The following is a 20,047-nucleotide window of genomic DNA, read 5'->3' on the forward strand; positions in this document are numbered from 1 at the left end:
CTTGATGTAGAGAATATTAAGTGTACGAGTGTACTTAACCACTCTGGGTTTCCGAGGCACAAACACTATCCAGTAGGTCTCTCCCCTCAATATAATAAAGCTATTACCAGAAAAGTGGTAAGACATTTTAAAATTACTTACTGCCCTTTCACTTAAGGAAAAGGGGTTTTGAGTGACTGATTTTTCAAAACCTCGCAGTTTGGCTGGCCCAGCTCTGTTCGCCTCTAGATTTATTCCAACCCCTAATCACCTAACCATTTTGCCCAACCCACACCTTCACCAATCTCCTACTCAACATCCTCTTCAATTACCTACACCACTCTCAACAACACATACGTGACCAGCAGACCTCCACCCTTCACCCAACCAACCAAAGATCTAAATTACCTTAATCACCTAAGCCACCTACTACCACCATCATAGTATTCATTCCATACAATCATGCTAACTACACTGTCATCCCTAGCACTCACATCACTAGCTTTTCTCACTTCCATACAAACAAACCAACCACTATACAATAACACAATACATAACCCACATTTCCTCACCTCTCAAACTCACACAAACTTCTTCATCTGCCCTACAATTCTAGATCTCATTGCTACCCCTTACTCGCATAACATCCGGACACCAACACATAACAGTAGAAAAAACACACACAGACCAAACTCACAAACAACAAATATTAAAAAGCACATACTATCATTCATACAAAAACTACTAACCTCTGGTGACATACTCCCAAATCCAGGTCCTCTCACAACCAGACATATGACCTGCTGATTCTAAATCTCAACATATGAAGCATCACCAACAAAATAGCAGAACTGCATGCTTTCATAGCCTACTACACCCGACATACTTACCATCACAGAAACATGGCTGAACCCCAGTATCCACGATGAAGACTCCCCCCCCCCCCAGGGTGTAATACAATAAGATCAGATAGAGCAGCCAGGAAAGGAGGAGGAGTAGCCATTCTCTTCAAAAACACCCTTAACCTCCAACTCCTCCACACCACACCACCCGCATTTCAAAATGCTGAAACCCTGTTTATGATCCTTTCCATAAAAAACACCAAGAAAATCAATATAATATGCTGCTGCATACCCCCAGGTAATAACCCTCTCATAATAGAAGAAATCCTGTACTGGACAAAAGATAACTCACCGCAGGAAACTATCCTATTAGGTGACCTAAACAATGACTGGACAGCCTGTGACTCCAATAACCCCACTAAGCATATTAACCTCTATGGCTTCTCTCAACTCATCGAAGAGCCCACTAGAATAGACAAAAAAATCAAAAAAAGAATCTATTCTTGATTGGACTCTAGCCAACTACCCCCAAGCAAAACTAAAGTAGGTTGCCTCCCAGATGGTCTCAGTAACCATCTCCCCACTTTCCTACTCTGCAAACACACTAAACTCCCCAAACCTATTGTCTATAAACTAGTACGAGATGACTGCACCCTTACCCCACAATACCACAATACTGTTCTAAGCCACTGTAACTGGGAACCACTATGAAACCCTAGGATTAGACCAGGCAGTAGACTACTTCAATAATATATTTCGAAATGTTCTTGACAGTCTCGCCCACAGGAAGATGATTAGAGTGAAAACTAACTATGCACCCTGGCTAAGTAGGGACATTAGAGCCTTACTAAAAGCCAGATATAAAGCCTGGAAAATCTGGAAGAGTGAAAATACCACCAGCTCCAGGCAATGTTACCAGCAGCTTAGAAATAAGGCCAAGGCTGAAGCCAAATACAATAAACAAAACAACTTCCTTAGTGCCCAAAACAAATATTCAAAGAATCCACAGAAATTCTGGCATTCTATTAACTCCTTACTAAAACCAGGCAAAACCACTACTCCAGCTCCAAACTCTACAGTACTCTTGACATAGCCATTCAATTTAATCACCACTTCACAACATCCATCTTAACCCTCTCCAATCAGTTGACCAAGCATAGCCCACCACAAGCCCAATCCAATCTATCCGATCGTTCCCCCTCCTTTACTCTATCACCTGTTCCCACCTCTACAATCAAAAAACTCCTTTTAAAGCTCAAACCCACCACCCTAGCAGCTGATAACATACCTGCTGCATACCTAAAAATGGCTAGTGACTCCCTATTATATCCTACCTCCATCCTAATCAACCTCTCCATACAGAAATCCTAAATACCCACACTCTGGAAAGTATCTTATATCATTCCTCTTCATAAAGGGGTAACTCCTATGACTTCAGCTACTGATCTATTGCCATCCTATTCCCCCTATCTAAAATTCTAGAGAAATGCATCCACTTGCAAGTCATGACATTCCTTAACACACACAAGCACCTATCTACCACACAACATGGCTTCCACCCATATCACAGCACAACCACTGCTCTTCTTTCCTTCTCTAATCTAGTCAACCTCCACAGGAACAACAACAAATATACAGCTGCCATTTTCCTGGACCTCTCAAAGGCATTTGACATGGTCTCTACCACCATCTTTGTTAGACTCTCTAACCTCACTACCTTTCGCCCCTTCTACTACAGCCTGGTTCAGATGCTACCTATCTGACAGGCAACAATCTGTCCAGTGGAAAGGAACTCTATCCCCTCATCTTCCAACTACCATAGGTGTCCCACAAGGCTCTATACTGGGCCCCACTTCTTTTTTCTATATTCACAAACAACCTCAACAGCTCAACCCGGCATGCGATACTCATTCAATATGTAGATGATTCATCCCTGACCTGCTCTGCTTCATCTCCCACCATTCTACAGCAACTCACTCAGGAAACATTTAACTCTATAGAAAAATGGATGTCAGGTATCCAACTGATCCTAAATCCCAAGAAGACAAAACTCCTACTATTCTCCCCTAATAAATCAAAACCTCCCCTCTCCTTCTCCATCACATCTAAGGATGGCACTACCATCCCCCCTTCTAACCACACCAAACTTCTGGGCATTGAAATTGACAATAATCTTCACTTTGATATCCACATCTCCCATACCATAAAATTAGTTCACAAAAAATGGGCTCACTATATAGGCACAAAAAATCTTTCTTTCACATCAAACAAGAGTCACCCTTGCCCAAAGTCATCTCCTCTCCACTCTATTGTACACACCACTGATTTTCACCCACATTAGAAAGTCTGACCTAGATAAACTAGAATCTTGTTACAATAAAATAGCCAAGGTTGCTACAAACTCCACTTACAGAACGCATCACTGCACTGCACTAAAAGAACTAAAATGGCTTGAGTTATCAGAACTTCTTAACTATCACCAGCTTGTTACTGCCTACAACATTCTCAAGTACCTTGAAAAGACCCCTTCAATATCCAGTCTCCTTACTCACTACAATGCAAACCGGCATCTTTGATCTAGTGAAACATCTCTCCTCTGCATCTCCAGGGCAAATAATACTGCAGGGAGAGCGCTCTATTCCCACACTGCTGCTAGAAACTACAACTCTCTTCCCCATTCTCTGACCGCTGCCCCTACCACCTCACAATTCAAAAACTCCCTCAAATCACATCTGCTCAATATCTGGTTATGCCCGTGCATCACATAATCTTACCCTCACTGCTTTCATCTCCCCCTATCACTTTACAACTTCCTAAATACTCACTTTAACCCTCTATAGTCAAAAACTCAGCCAATTCCTCTGCTACACCTGCAGGGCAGCTGCTCCTCTCCGAAAGCACAGCAGTATACACCTGCATATTAATTGTAAATATGAATGTCTAACTTGTCTGCTGGAAATGCATGATATATTTCTTCTCATGATGATTGCACAGTACTGTATAAATTATGTTTTTATAGTTTTCTTTTTATTGTTATTTTTTCTGTTAGTTTTTGTTTATTTCATTTCCTTATTATGCTGTATCTTTTGTTAAACTGAATGACAGAGCTTTTCTCCCTGGGCGTCCGCTGTAAATGGACCTGGTCCAGTCAGAACTTACCGGTTAACGAATGCAAAACAAAGTTGCACCTCTTGCTTTCCCTTTGAAGAAGTGGTGGTGCTTTATTGAGATTTTACGATTTAAAAGGCATTTTGATTCTTAGACATGATGAAGTCTTTCATTCTTAGAGGTTAATGACTAATTATAGGGCTTTGCGTTGTATTTGCTTTTTCTTGCTAATCATTTTGCTTACTTTTGCTGCTGATCTTTTAGTTTTCTTATGCCTCACCTCTTTCCTTTATTACTTTTATTTTTCTTGATTAATTTTTCCTTTTTATCTTGAATTAACTCAACATTTTTGTATTTAATGCTTATTACAGATATTAATCCATAAAAAATCCAATACTACTCAGCTACAGCTTTAAAATGTTTTCATGTACAATAAGTAGACAAAAGAATAAGTTTCAGGCAAATGACCCTTCCTTGGTCCACATAAAACAGAACACAAACTCAAGTCTTAAATCTAAAAGCAAAAATAAATTGTTCCCTCATTAATCCTACGAAGAATACCAGTCACATAATAATGCTTTCTCACCATTACAAATACATATTTTTTCCTGATAAAAATGTGATTCATATCAGTATGTGCCTTTTAATACCGGATAGCCTGTTATTCATCTCTTTATCAATAAAGCATCAAAAAGAGAAATCTTGACCAATGGATGGGAGATTGCAGGTATACCCCAGGGATCACCTCAGTGTCACTGCTTGACAGAGGCACAGCTAAATAATGGGCATAGTATCCTTCAAACTAAAGGGGTGGCGAAAGCCACAAAACTCTGGGCTAGGCTTATAAATGCCCTAGGGCAGATAGCCTAGTATGAACCTATGAACCTATGTACACTGCCATCAGGTTTCCAAAACTAACAACTCATTAAGTAAGGTTTCCCAATCTAGTTTCTCTAGCTTTTGCTACTGCTAAAATGTACATCTCTAAGTGGTCTGCCTCCATGCGAGGACAGCTTATAATATTGGTCATAATACCTCTTCTAGCATATCTTATATATTCCAAAGTTCTAAACCCTATTTCCACCCAGTTTACCTATCTGAAAGGTTTTGCATGTGTATTCAACAGTATAAATAGTATATATAGAATTACAATAATTTAATAGCTGCAGTGTTTTACCCTGTATCACAGTACATCTTCTGATAAAAAGTATACTGTACAATAACATTTAAAAGAACCTTTCTTGAGAAGCATACTTTATGCTGTACTGCAAAATGTTTTATTTAGACATGTCTGTTCCTTTTATAGAAAAGTTGTCATCGTCTTCTCACTAGTTCACTCACCCTACTCTCTCCAATTGACAGATACCAGTTCTTTCCAGTAATCCTTCTACTACTGTTATTGTTAAATCTCTTTGTCATCCTGTTGTCAAAGTATTATCCATTTCTAAATAAGAAATAATCTATTTATGTTGTACCTTAGCAGTAATATTACTTGCTCTCAGATTCAAAAATTCTGTATAATATTCTCTTTGGCTCAGTCCATAGATTTAATTTTTCATTTGATTAAACATATTATCTGAATCACTGGTGTTTTAGCATTCTTTAAAAGCTATCTCCTGCAGATGTTTTTACATGTGTGGCCAAGGTGACAGCTAAAATGTAAAATATCACGGCCAAGGTGACAGCTACTGAAATACAAAATATCACTGCCTGAGGATTTGGAACATTACAGGCGTGTCCTCTGGTACAGGCCAGCTGCTAGCTATTGATGCAGTTATCATCTGTTTGGATGTGTATGGAGAAAATGAGTCAGCAGATCCCAAAAGATAAATGCACTTAAAATACTAAGCAGGGTAATGTTTCTGTCTGCTGTCACGTAACTGCAGAGTACAAAGGTAGATGATGTTTGATGCTTTTGTATACTGCTTGGTGGGCCCTTTGCAGCTCAAAGCATGTATTATCTAGATCAAAATAAATGCTGATTTTTCTAAAGGCAAAATCACTAATGATGGTACCCTTTTTTCTAGCAAGGATCATCTTCAAAGCAGAGAAGTCTGAAGAGAGCAGAACACTGTCTGTCCATACCAATGCACTTTAAAATCACATTACACATTTTATTTATTTATTACATTACACATTATATTATTTATTACATTACACATTATATTATTTATTACATTACACATTATATTATTTATTTATTACATTGCACATATTTATTACATTACACATTTTATTAATTATTTATTACATTACACATTATATTACTTATTTATTACATTACACATTATTTTATTTATTACATTACACATTATATTACATTACACATTATATTATTTATTTATTACATTACACATTTTATTTATTATTTATTACATTACACATTATATTATTTATTTATTACATTACACATTTATTTATTACAGTGCATATTTTATTTATTTATTATATTACACATTTTATTTATTTATTACACATTTTATTTATTTATTACATTACACATTATATTATTTATTTATTACATTACACATTTTATTTCACTACCTGAACAGGTCTGTTATGCTTATTCCGTTCAAAAGGCAAACATTATAGGCTGAGGCACTTATTTTAGTTCCCAAACGTTTGCTGCTGCAGAAAGAATTGAACATTTCACACATTCTTCTAAGCACAAACTACAAAGTCATACATTATATGTTCCAGTCCTTAAGCAGCCTGACCATCTCTGTGCTGGAGTTCTTGAGCTTTTCATTTCCATTATTGGTTTCCTTTCAGCACTACTATACACTTCATTCACAAGATTATGTCTGTGAAATGGTCATGCCTTTTTGATGATAAACTTTTGTACAATTTATTTTGTCCTTTTTAAAATGTGTACTTGCATCTTATGCCTAAATGAAAGTCATGCACATATTTACAAATACATCTCAAATTACCTGCATTAAAATAAGTAGCATATATAATTTATCAAATGATGCAAAGGAAATCATGATAAATCATTTTGCAAATCTGTCTGTATACATCATCGGTCAACTATGACATCATTTAGTACTTATTTCAAGTTATGTTGATCTTAACTTTAGCATTATTAGAAATGTTAGTAAATCTTGCCTATGCATGAATAAATGTACATTGCAGTGCATTCATGCTGCAGCAGCTATGAAGTACACACTTACCTACTGACACTCCGTTGGATACCATTGAACTGAAGGTATGATTCCTGGCAGGACTGTGGGATTCCAAAACACTGTCATCCAGCAAATGGCGTGGTTTCTCTGATGGAAATGTGGCACTCTTACTTTCAACAACACTGAACTGACAGAGTACACTGAAACATAAAGGAAAGTTAATTTGGGTAAAAAAGTGCACATTAGAAGAAGTTCCAAAAAGGAATTAATACCTGAATAACAGTCAAAGTTCAAGTACATACGGTTTAAATGTGCTTTAAAATTAGTTTAATTGGTTGAATTTCCAAAGTGTATGAGAAAAACAACCACCTACTGGCACTCAATAAATCATATATGTTCTTGTATTCTAATGACTTGTGTTTAATTTCCAATAGGACATCAATTAGAATTTCTCTTTGTGCAAATGTATTGTTTGCATGCATAACAACAGGCTTTCTTTTATGAGGATAAGGTAAATCTACTTCACTGCATATGAAGCAGTTGAACTGTCATGAGTGAATTCAGAGCCAACACCTTGTTTTAACCACGCCATGGCATATCGTGTTTAACTCAACAAGCTATGCTCAGCTGCAACACCTTTTATATATTCTGCTTTCTATTAGCGTGCTTAGGTTTTTGAGTTATTTTCACATTAACAGGCGACATAGAGCTCTGGTAGTTAACAGTGCTGCCTCATAAAACTTGTTTTTTTGCTTTGGCTACTGACTGGGATGATATCTGTAAGACATCTTTATATAGTGCCCATGTCTGCTTGGTCTTTACTGGGAGAATCTGTTTTTTTTTTGTTTTGAAATTCCAAATGCATCTGTCTCCTAGATCTCTGCAAAGCATTTGACAGTGTACCATAAATATTACTTCTAACCAGCTCTTCAAAATGCAGTGCTGACTCTTCAGTAAAATCTTTCAAGAGCTACCTTAGTCACCATAAACAGTTTGACCAGCAATAAAACACCAACTTCTACTTCAAGCCTACAACTATAGGCCAGCAGAGAGTTCCATCATACTGTTTGTCATAATCATAAATAAAATACATGCCACTCTAGAAGAGGGAAATGCTGACCAATATGCATCCAGTCATCTCAACATTAGTTTGCAGTGCACCTAGGGTTGCCACCTTTTCAAATGGCCAAAGTGGGACATTTTCAGGACACACATCAGATTTTACAGGCCGACACATACCCACGGTCAGTACAAAGGATAGAACTTTACTTTTTTGCCTAAATAAAAGCTTATTCTTGTAGCAGTTTAGTTGCTTATTCTGTTCCTTGTAACATTTAGGTATTTTAGATACAAAAATAACTATTTTATGCAACTATTACATAAAATATGGGACATAATTATGTCCTATAATCTCAGGACATTTGCCATTTTTAATATTTTTTGTCAGGACACAACTGCCCAAAGAGGGACTGTCCCTCGCAAAGTGGGGCAGGTGGTAACCCTAAGTGCACCTTCAGACTAGAATCATTCTCTTTTTGCCAAGTACTACCCTGGACAACCTAAAAGAAATGAAACTCGCTTCATGTAACAGCACAACCACTGAAATCAAAACTCAAACCAAAGTACCAGAAAGTTACCATCTCAAAACTAAATGTACATTGTTGATAAATCAAAAGCTGTTACTACTATACGAGGTCAAACCATACCTCACAGACCATGCTCATTTAGCTATCGCATATTCTCTTTTTCCTACCCAGTCTTCTCTGTGCTACCTCCATACTAATCAATACCCAATCAACTGAACTCAACAAACGAAAAAAAAAAATGATAAAATCTAAATTTACTGCTAATCTTCAAAACTGACGTCACCACTGTAATGTACTAAACAAACTAATCTGACTAGAACAGCAACACGCACTCTCTCACAAGTAAGAATGGTCCAGAACATTCTAAATCAATCAGACATACGCCCTACATAAACAATATATTTGAAATGTAGTTCGTTAAGACAACTGGGACATCAAACAACCATGATGAAGATTCACTTTACACTGTTAATATAGAAATAAAAAATGGAATTCAACATTAAATGAATGTAAGTGAAAATCCAGCCTCAAACTATTTCAATCTGATTCATTTCAACTTGTCAAAGGCAATTTTTAAGAGTCGCAAACCTCCAAATTAATTTCACTGAAAACCACATTCAGCAAGCCTAAAACCACTCAGTCTCTTAGCACAAGAAATATGGATAAAGGCAAACATAATGGGGACAAGGGCCAAAAATAGGGGTAGATTTTAAATGTCGCTCTTATAAACTATGGAAGTTGCTACAATAATAGGTTTTGTGTTGCTATGCATTTTCTGACGGTTAATAAGCCTGAGATTCGCATGTCTTATTTAGTGATTTTATGAAGAACAGACCAAAATTATGAGGCAAAAATCCAGACATTTTGCATAAATCTAGACAGCTGGAAGTTTGCCTAAAATTAACTTTTTTTTTTTTTTTTTTTGCACACAGAAGTTACCTTTGGGATAGTTGCCACATTCCCATCTAAACAGTGAAAAATATCTAATGATCACATGGACTTACTCATGTGATATACCACTATGAAAACACCATACTATATTCCAACCATTGTCTTCTTTCTGCCTTAATCATTAAACAAAGTGCTCATCTGCTAGAGAAAGTGTAATATTAATCCCTGGGATTCAATAAAGCCTACACTTAGTGTACATGATATGTATTCAATAAAATTCTTATTTCATTTTTGTGCTTTCTAGTCACTCAGAAAGATTACGATAAGTGTACTTATAGTCTACACTTTGTTGTAACCTTTATGAATCCCTGTCAATATTTAAAGCAGCAAAAATATCAGTAAGAAAACTAATTAGGAGGAAGGTGTGTGTTATGTCTGTGTTGTCTGTTCCTCAGAAGAGTGTACACGTGTATAGCATACACTTAGTGAAGCTTTATTGAATCCAGCCCAATATTTTTTCACATCAGTTTCTTATATCTTATCATTACTACTAAACTCTCACTTTCTCATAGTACACATATTTTCATATCTATTTTTCCTCCATCCTCTCATTTCTTCTTTTCTATTGATAGCTCTGCAGTTTTAACTGGCATCTTTCTTTTTTCCCCTCTATATTTATAAATTCCTAGTTACATTAGGTATATTATTGCATCAAAAGTTTAAGAATTATCAGAAATGTGCACATTTATTTCATGATAAAACAAAATGCAGTGGTAGTTTGATATCAAACAAGTCCATCAAAATAACATTCTGAGCAAAAGGCAAAACATAGCAATTACCTTTTTCTAGAGTCCCAGAACCATCATAAACAACTAATTGATACTTCCAAAACAGTCCAAAAATTTATTTTGGTTTGGTAAAAGACAGGAATCAGTCTACTGCATACAGAGGCTCTCCCATAATGTCCCTTCACTCTGGTTTCCTTTGCAGCAAGATGTCCTGGTTTTCTTAAAAGAGACCGCAACGATTTTTCCTTACTGGAGTATAACACCTAGATATCGTCCCCCTCTATAACAGGCCAGATTCTCTGGTTTGATATGGCTATACCTCTCTTTTTTATACACCATTTAATTACATAATTGGTTCTATTAAATAAACCATGCAGAAATCATCTCTGCCTAAAACGAAAAACTAGCCGACTGTTTAAAGCAACAGTTCTTTGTATAACCTTTATACACACTATTTGGATTTGTTTCAAAGCAATAATTCTATTTACGCAACATATTTACTTTATATCATTTAGAGACATAATACTGGCAGGACCCATCACGCTATTTTACAATGTCCAATCCAGGCTTGAGACCGGACTTGAGTTTCAGGTCTAAAAGATAAGCTTTGAGTGCAACACAGTCCTTCTCCATTATGAGGGGCCATGCCTGGTCTGTGTTTCTCCATGAATTTAAAAATCTACAATAAAACAAATAGCAGCTGAAGCCTGGGACAATAAGCTCCTCGTCTCCAGTCTTTTCCTTCATCTTTCATAGGTTTTTGATACTGTCACATTCTGAACTTCTAACTAAACACTCAAACCTACATCTCTCAACCTCCTCCATCAACTGGCTCTCTAGCTATCTCTCCATCAGGCAGCAATCTGCCCACTGGCAAACTGCCTTCTCTCCATTCCTCCCAGTTAATAGTGGAATTCCCCAAGAATCAATTCTGGGCCCTCTCCTGTTTACTATATTCACTAATAAACTTCACTCTGCTACCAACCTCTCTACACTTTACAGTACGCTGATGACTCCACCCTCATTACCTCTGCTCACAACATCCCTGATCTACCAGCTCTCATTCAACAAACCTTTTCATCTGTTGAAACCTGGCTCTCTGATAACCAACTCATTAAATCCAAAAAGAAAAAACAAATTCCTCTTCTTTCTCCCTAAAACACTTGCCGAGCACAAAGACTCTTTCTCTATATCCTCTCTCAACAACACCATTATTAAACCTGAGCCCCATACTAAACTACTTGGAGTTATTGATGAATTAAAATTTGATATTCATATTCAACAAAGTATAAAAAAGACCCACCAGAAATTTGGACTTCTTTTTCGTAATCAACAATTTTTGTCACCCACCTCCAAACCTTACCTTGCTCAGGCCATACTCCTACCCTGCCTTCTTTATTCTGCCCCTGTCCTTACTCATGTTCAAACAACTCATCATTAAACTAGAGCAAACGTACAGCAAAATTGCCAGATTTGCCACCAACCTTCCTTACAAATCTCACCCCTGTCTTGCCCTTAAGTTACTCCAATGGCAAGAATTTTTGAAACAGCTGGTTATACCCAGTTACATATTGCACCCACTATCCTATCTGAACCCTCATCCTGTCCCTCCATCTCCAGTTTAGTCTCTTTCTATAACCCCCCTTGTCACCTCTGTACTACCATTAAAAACCTCCTTCAGTTATACAAACCCAGCAAAAACATTGGTAAGAACCTTTAAAAATAATCTGTTGCCCATGTTTGGAACTCACTCCCTCACAACATAAACATTCAGCTTAAATAGCTGTTCAAGAAAGAACTTAAACGTTTTCTCCTGATTACTTGGTCATGCCCTTGTCAGACCCCCACTTGAACTAGTCTCCTCTCGTCTCATTTTATCTGCGTTTCCCATCACCTTTTTCCTCCTTTTACTTGCTCTAGCAAAGTATATTCATACTGTACTCATTGTAATGTTCTTTAAACCTTTTAATTGTTTTTGGCCCATGCAATATACTGTTCTCAGGTTTTGGAAATTGTACTTAACTGATGTTTTACCTATGCATTGTACTGCTGTGCACATATTTTTTGACTTGCACTAGATTTCTGTGACCCTACTTTAATATTTTGTAAATATCGTAATTACTTGTATTATTTCTGGAGCTTTTCTCCTCTGGTCTCCACTGAAAATGGGCCTCTGGCTCAGTTTGACTAACCTGATTAACAAATGTCAATAAATCAATAAACTATCCACCTATACAGCTTTGTGCTCCCATCCTGCTTTCTATTTAGTCACAACAGTGGAGCAAGGCCATGGCACAAATGCAAATTCTTGGCAGAGAATTTAATAATTTAATGAAGCTAATGCCTACTTGATTGTGATTTACTTGCTTTCAGTAGTGGAGTAGCTGGTTTCTGGAGTGCTCAATTTTTGACTCAAACATATAAGATCTTTTTCCTTATCAAACATTTGTGATAACATTGCCGCAGGCCTATCTTTGATACATCTGTACATACTACAGAAACAAAATCTACAGAAATCTGAAGAGGCTAACACTGGCTTTCTTCAAATGATTAAAAATATTGTATGCCTCTAATGTCTACTTCATTTCAAGCGGCATTTCCTTTTTATTAGATCTGTAACAGGACAAGCTATGCAGAATAGGGTAAAAATTTTTAATTGTACCCAAATAATTTGATGAATGTCCTCACTTATTTCTTGATGCTAGGTAAAGGCTAGTTTCTCACATCTTCACATTCTTTTTTGAGGAGTCTAACAATCACCCACATCAATGACATAACAAATATACTACCTGCATCATGTCTAACTTGTTCTTGGGAGCTGTTGACAGTTTACCTGGGTTGTTACAGGGAGTGCAGTACAGTCTGTACATTAGCTAGAAAGGAACTCCAGTCCTCTAAGTACATAAATAAATTACTGATACAAGTGGGGGTTTAGGACTCTGTTCACTAAACTTTGAAAGGTCACAGGGGGGTACCATTAAACCCCACAACAAGGATGTCATACTGAATAGGCCCCCTAGTGTTGAAAAAAGCTATCTTTTCTTTGGCATCAGCCATTAGAGGGATCTACCAGTATTCACTTGTTAGATATAATGTGATAAAGAATCTTGCAATTCTCAAACTTTCTATTAGTTCATCAAGCCTCAACATTGGGTAGCTACCAATTTTCAAAATGCTGTTCAACGTCTAAAAATTATCACAGAATTCTATTGTCCAACAGACTATGGGGATGCTCCATTCACTTTTTTATTTCTCTCTCCACCCCCTGAAGGATATTTTATACTTCCTCTTGCACAGTCTGTGTTACTCTTGTTCTGATCTGGGAACTGCTGGTTGAAGGCTTATTGTGCCTGTTATTCTAAGTGTTTTTGTTCTGGTTTAAGCACTAGGGCCACCAACCAGTTATTTTACATTAGGAAGGTTTGTGGTCTACAATCTTGTGGCATTAATGTCTAGACATATTTTTTTTATCAACTAGATCATCTAGTTTGCTCATAGCACTGCTCATCAAGTTCCTTGTCTTACTGACCTATTCAATACTTAAATTTTCTTCACCCCTCCTTAACAGATCAGTAGCCAGGGATATGCACTTTCTGACTCTGTGTGTGGCCAGTCTTGTTAAAATGGATTTTGTGATGCATTGTAGCAATTGCCTCATGTACACTGACAACTCACTCATATCTAATAATAAAGGGGATAAAGTATGCAAGAGGTATAAATACATTGAAGGCAAAATTCCCTCATGCAACCAAAACTAATACTATAAAGGTTGTCAGTGACATTTCCACCACACCTACTGCACAGGGTAAAGACCCTACATGTAAAGCTAGTTATGCTGAAGCACTTAGAGGTAACCTTACTAAAACACTAAGGCTTTCTGCACAGTACAATCAAAGAAAGGGTTCTCAGCCATCGTGTAAACACTCTGTTAAAATACCACATGCAGCTACACATAGTACACTGTATCCACTGCCTCCACTGCTAAGCCCTTAAGGCAAAGCAGCACACAGCCAAATTTCCTGATCATAGGTGATTGTATAGGGGAGCACATTGATATCCTCCTCACCAAACAAGTAGAAAGACACTTAGCTGCCTTTCTGGGGCTAGGATCTGTCAAGTCACACATGCACTCAGGTGACTGAACCACAGGTACCAGTATGACTATGGTATAGTCCATGTGGGTGTTAATGACTTAAGACATACCTCCCTTGACTGAATGAAGCAAGACATGATCGATCGCACTGATTGTGTGTCTTAGGCAGGTTATGTGCCTGGCACTGAACAGCATACTACCTTCTCCAAGGATGGTGACATGTCACCAGTAGGAAATAATTGACTTTAACAATTAGCTTAGCTTCTGGTGTCAGTCCAGTTGGGTACAATATTTGATGGCCTGGGAAGATATGGTTGAAAGTTCACGCTGCTAGGCCAGGAATGGTCTGCACTTATCTCCTCTAGGCTTTTGGATATTGGCAAAGACCTTTTCCACCCCGTAATGCCTTTTTTAGGCAATTCTGCACTAATAAACCTACCGACTTAACTGAACCTATGAAGGAATATCTGAAGATGGTACTGCTCAATGCTAGAAGTCTTAACAGGAAACTCCACTCCCTGCAAGCCTTCCTCTCCATGGAGAGTGTAGACATCTGTGTAGTAACAGAGACATGCTTTACAGTCACTGAGAGCACCCCAGCAATGCAAGGTTATAATGCGTTTCACACCTTTAGACCAGCTACTGCAAAAGAGGGAACTAAAGGTGGAGGACTCTGTCTATATTAAAACCAATCTCACATCCAGACTAGTTACAGTGTATGACCCACTGGAACTCATATGTACAGCTCACCATAAACAGGGTGTTGTACCATATCCTTGCAAACTACAGGTCCCACTCCACATCCCAGGATACCCATACTACCTATTCTCAATGTTTTAGAGTATCACCATTCAACCCAATATGATATTCATGGGGGATATCAAGTACCCCTCTACAGATTGAGAATCCTACACTACTAATGCAAAAGCCCAGCAATTCCTAGAGCTTAATACCAACATCCTGGAACAGTTGGTCCATTCTCCTACTGGGGGGTACAAACATCCTTGACTTTGTACTCGTGAACATGGAGGGCTGATGTTCCTCCCCCAATGCAACATCTTCACTCATCAGATCTGACCATAAGGCAGTATTACTTAAAATAAAAATTAAATCCAGGGATCCAGCAAAACCAAAAACCTTTAGAAACTATTCCAAGGCTAACCTCTCTCTCTACTAAGCAAAACTTGGCTAAATTCCAAGCACCCCCAAACACAGCAAACACCATGGCATACACTGAGATATTTACAAAATCTCTGTCCAGCTATACTGATAGCTGTATAGAGTGAGCTGTGCCCATGTATTAAGAATAAGACAAACTCAAAAGACAAGCCACCCTAGTTATCACAATATTAATTGGTTATACAACAAAAGAAAGCAAAATCTTGTCCAAACATAGGAGGAACAAAGTCATACATACAGAAGTCCCCAAACAATCTAAACAGGCAGCTAACAGTGATAAAAGCCTAAAGTTTAAGAAAAAAATATATTCTCAGGCAAAGGAAAACCCTAAACTTTCTACAGCTATGTCTGTTACCTCAGAGGAAATAATAAACATGTGCAGAACTTATTGTAAATGGCATCACCCACACTGAACTGGAGGCTATTGCCAACCTTTTGGCTGACAGGTTCAGCTCACATTTCTTCCCCCACCCTGATAGTCCAAGAGAAATACCACATAACACAAAACCTCCCAACTCTTACTAGGGAACAGGTCATCAGTGCACTTTCCAAGGCCAAAAGCACTGCATCTATGGGCCCTAATAACATGCCAGGATGTTTAATAAGTAGCATGAAACATGACCTCTCTGGTCCACTGGAATCACCTTTCAACTGGAATCTTCAGACAGGTTTTCCGCCCAAGGAATGGAAGATGGCGAAGTCATTCCCCTACACAAAGGAGGTCCAACCACTGACCCAGGTAACTACAGGCTCACAAGTCTTACCAGACTCATATGTAAGGCAATGGAAAGAATCATCGTGGACATGATAAATGAGGACAGATAACCTGCAAATGCTGGACCCATCACAGTTCAGCTTTGTTAAAGGAAGGTCATGCCTATTAAATCATGACTTTTTTGAGAGGGTCAACAAAGCACTGGATGAAGGTAAGACTGTGCCCACAGCTTACCTTGACCTGGCCAAGGCTTTTGATACAACAGATTTAATTAATTTAGGTATAAACCCTTTTATCACCCACCGGACAGCCAACTGGCTCACTGATAGGACCCAGGAGGTAAAAATAGGTGAAGCCTCCACCACCAAGAGGTCAGTCAGTAATGGAGTCTCCCAGGGCTCGGTACTGGCCCTGCTCCTTTTGTCATCTATTTCTCTGAAATGGAAATAAATGCTGAAGGTTTATGGCTGGCTAAGTTTGCAGATGGTTGCAAGCTGGGAGTTATCAATGACTCCCCTGCAGGCATTAGCATTCTTCAAGAAGGTCAATCTCTGTCTAACAAATGGTGCCAATGCAATGGTCTTAATATCAATGCTAAGAAATGCATAATTGCACCCTTTGGAAAGTCAACCATCCCAGCTAATTGCCATTTTAATAATATGCCCATAAGAGTCAACCCAGTGGTCAGGGATCTCGGTAAGCACATAGACGCTTTACCTTCAACCACCATGTGATCAATGTGGCGAGGAAATCTTTTTATGCTGCGCAACTTATAAGTAAGGGTATGGCATACAAGTCCAAAGAGATCATTATCCCATTGAACTCCATCCTTATAAGACCAGTCAGAGTACAATGCTCCCTTTGGTATGTACCTGACCAGGAATATACAGCAACTAGAGCAACCTCAGATATTCCTTACAAAAAGAATACAAGGTGCAGCAAACCTGCCTTGTGCAGAGTGCCTTAAAGCCTTTTCCCTCTACTCAGTGTCCTATAGATTGCTGAAAGAGGATCTATGCCTGGCTTACAAGGCATCCACAAACCCCACACTTACGAATCTCCTACATATTTGTAAGTCAGACAGTACCAGAAATACAAGGTCTAAGGACATGGATTTTTTTCTGTGACTTAAACAGAACATGCTGGAGAGACAGATGTCCCAGAGACTGTCCCTCCTATGGTACAGGCTTCCCATCCATGTGAATCTGAGTTCATATATTACCAACTGTAAGTACAACCTAGAAGAGCGGATGGGGAAAAGGAAATTTACGGTGAGCCTGGCACCATGTCCGTTATGGACAGAGGTAGGATATAAATGCCTGACCCTCACTGTCCTATTCGGATACAGATCATCATTATTTTTTGGGAAAACTTGGCTAGGCTTAGAAAGACCCCCCCCTAGATTGTTAGTCTAGTAACAGTCTATGAATCTATGAAAGGTCTTAAGTTAACTTTTTCTCTTGAAATGGCTTCTATATGGTGTTGAATCAGGACTATTCTGTCAGGTAGCTCTAAAAGCAATTCTCTGTTCCTGATCAGAATCCTTCTCTCTTGATTCTTTGGCTTAGATGGTGTGCCCTATACTTGAACTGCAGGCCTAGACATCAGTTTTCTTTCTTAAACATAATTATTAATCTAGCCTACAAAACTAATTGCAGAAGTTTGTGCATCTTTCCGTGACTTCATAATGTTGAGAAGGTCATTTAACCTTGCAATTCACATCATTTAATTTTTCTGCCATTTCATATGGCAGCTGCTATTTAGCCGATATTTTGTTTCAGTGACCAGCTTTTAACTTACTGGCACTTAGATTTCTGTTATATTAATTTGTGGCCTGGGCTGTTCCCATGTGTTGCTGCTATACAATAGGCATTACTACTTTCAACTTAATTTAGTTAGTTGTTATAGTGTTCATTATATTATAAATGAGTTTTGTGTTCTTCCAAAGTGTCTCTGGTAAGATCTAACAGTCCATGAGGGTATCTGCCATGTACCAGATCAAAAGGACTATCATATTGAGATCTCCAGTATTTCTCTAATTCCAAAAAAGGAGTTATTGTATTAACTGGCTCAGCTTTTTACAACACTCCTTACTAACATTACTGTTCTGCTAACTCATCTGTCTGATGATGACACACTAAGGTTTTTAATTGCTTGACCTTAACGCACTGTTACAGCCGTAGCACCATTCTGGACATAAATGGAGTATTTTGGTCAATGAGTACCTTCTTTAGGAATCTTTACTCTGGAAAACAACAGGACTAGCTGTAGAACTAACATTAGTTTACATGGGAGAACAGTCTTAGCGTACTGAGCTGCATAGTACAGAAATACCCAAAATGCATTGAAACTCATTGTTGGATTTGAAAAATGGCCCGACAATGTATATAGCAATGCATTGGCACCTTTGCAGTAGGCATTGGAAGCAAAGGATTTTTTAAAGCCTGCGTGAGGGTCTTTCTTCTGGCACTCAAGGCATTAAGTACAGAGAAGTTTTCAATTTATTTCATTATTCCTGGCCAGTAAAACCTTGCTAGGATCGATGCTTAAGTCTTGCCCTTTTATAGGTGGTTTCTTTATATATGACAATGACAATAAAACCCTGCTAGGATCAGTGCTTTAGTCTTGCCCTTTTATAGGTGGTCTCTTTGTACATGACAGTATGATAACTTTGTCACTAGATTTTTTAAAGAAATGGGCATTTTTAGTTGACATTCTACTTCTTCTCTGTCTTTTCTTACTCTATAAAGTAAATCACTTTGTAACTCAAACGTATGGCAGTAGGAAGTGGAAACCTTTGACTCAGCTTCTTCCTCTACAACTGTAGCTTTATTTCCCTTGTTCTTCTCAAAGTGGCAGATTCCCATTGTGTCTTTTTAAAGTTTATCCCATTCACCTGGGGGTCAGTCATCTATGGGATTTCCTTAGATAAGACCTGGGGGTCAGTCATCTCTGGGATTTCCTTAGATAAGGTGTGTTCTGAAGTAAAAGGCATTGTTTCTTCTCCTACCAGTACTGGCAATGGTATATATAACTTTTTTCTTGTTCTTTTCTTTTATAAACTCTATGCATATAACACCCTTTCTTCTACTTAGAGTTCCTATATTAGGGCTCTGTTCAAGTTGACCCTCCTCTGTCTCAGTATGAGTGAGCACCACCCTCTCACTGTCTTTCTTCCTAGGTTGCTCTCCTTCTGTAAAGTGCATCTCAGAACAAAGTATGCCTTCAGAATTTCTGTTTTCCTTTATTAGAGACACCTGTTATCTAATGTCTTCCTTTACCCGAGTTCTCAATTTAACCTTAACAGAAATGTATTAATAGCTCTGACCAAATAATGTTTCTACCGGTTTTACTATAATACAGTAAAATGTTTCTTATTAAGTTTCTCCTTCTCAGCACTCACCCACTGCTTCAAATTCTCCACTAATGGGTATTTTGTTTTTCTTGACACAAAGTTTCAAATACTGCTGAGGCTGGGCATTTCCATGCCATTTAAATTATTTCTCCTGAAATAACCACTTTCATTGAGTTATTACTTCTGTTCAGTTCTTTGCTACTACTACTCAGCTTAGTAACCCTTTCAGGTTGCAGTACTTTAATATGTAACCCCCTTATTTCTATTATCATTGCTCCTGAAGGGTGCTTAGCCATAGATATGTGCTGTCATACCTTTTTAAATGTTTCAGAAATGTGCAGGTTCTTATTTGCCTTAGCCAAACTGCTGAACCTTTGGGATTTTCT

The 20,047-nt window shown here is 38.0% G+C and overlaps 1 protein-coding gene across 1 annotated transcript in view; it reads right to left on the minus strand.

The window, feature by feature from the left end:
* The window catches only part of RALGPS1 (Ral GEF with PH domain and SH3 binding motif 1), a 3,844,659-nt gene that overhangs the window by 260,709 nt on the left and 3,563,903 nt on the right, over nt 1-20,047 (minus strand). Inside the window, exon 15 of the mRNA XM_044058136.1 lies at nt 7,103-7,254. Coding sequence (XP_043914071.1) covers nt 7,103-7,254 — 152 coding nt within the window. The remainder of the gene's footprint in view (nt 1-7,102; nt 7,255-20,047) is intronic.

The sequence above is a fragment of the Protopterus annectens genome, chromosome 16.part0, assembly GCF_019279795.1.
Source record: "Protopterus annectens isolate FY-2018-M chromosome 16.part0, PAN1.0, whole genome shotgun sequence".
Taxonomy (NCBI): domain Eukaryota; kingdom Metazoa; phylum Chordata; order Ceratodontiformes; family Protopteridae; genus Protopterus; species Protopterus annectens.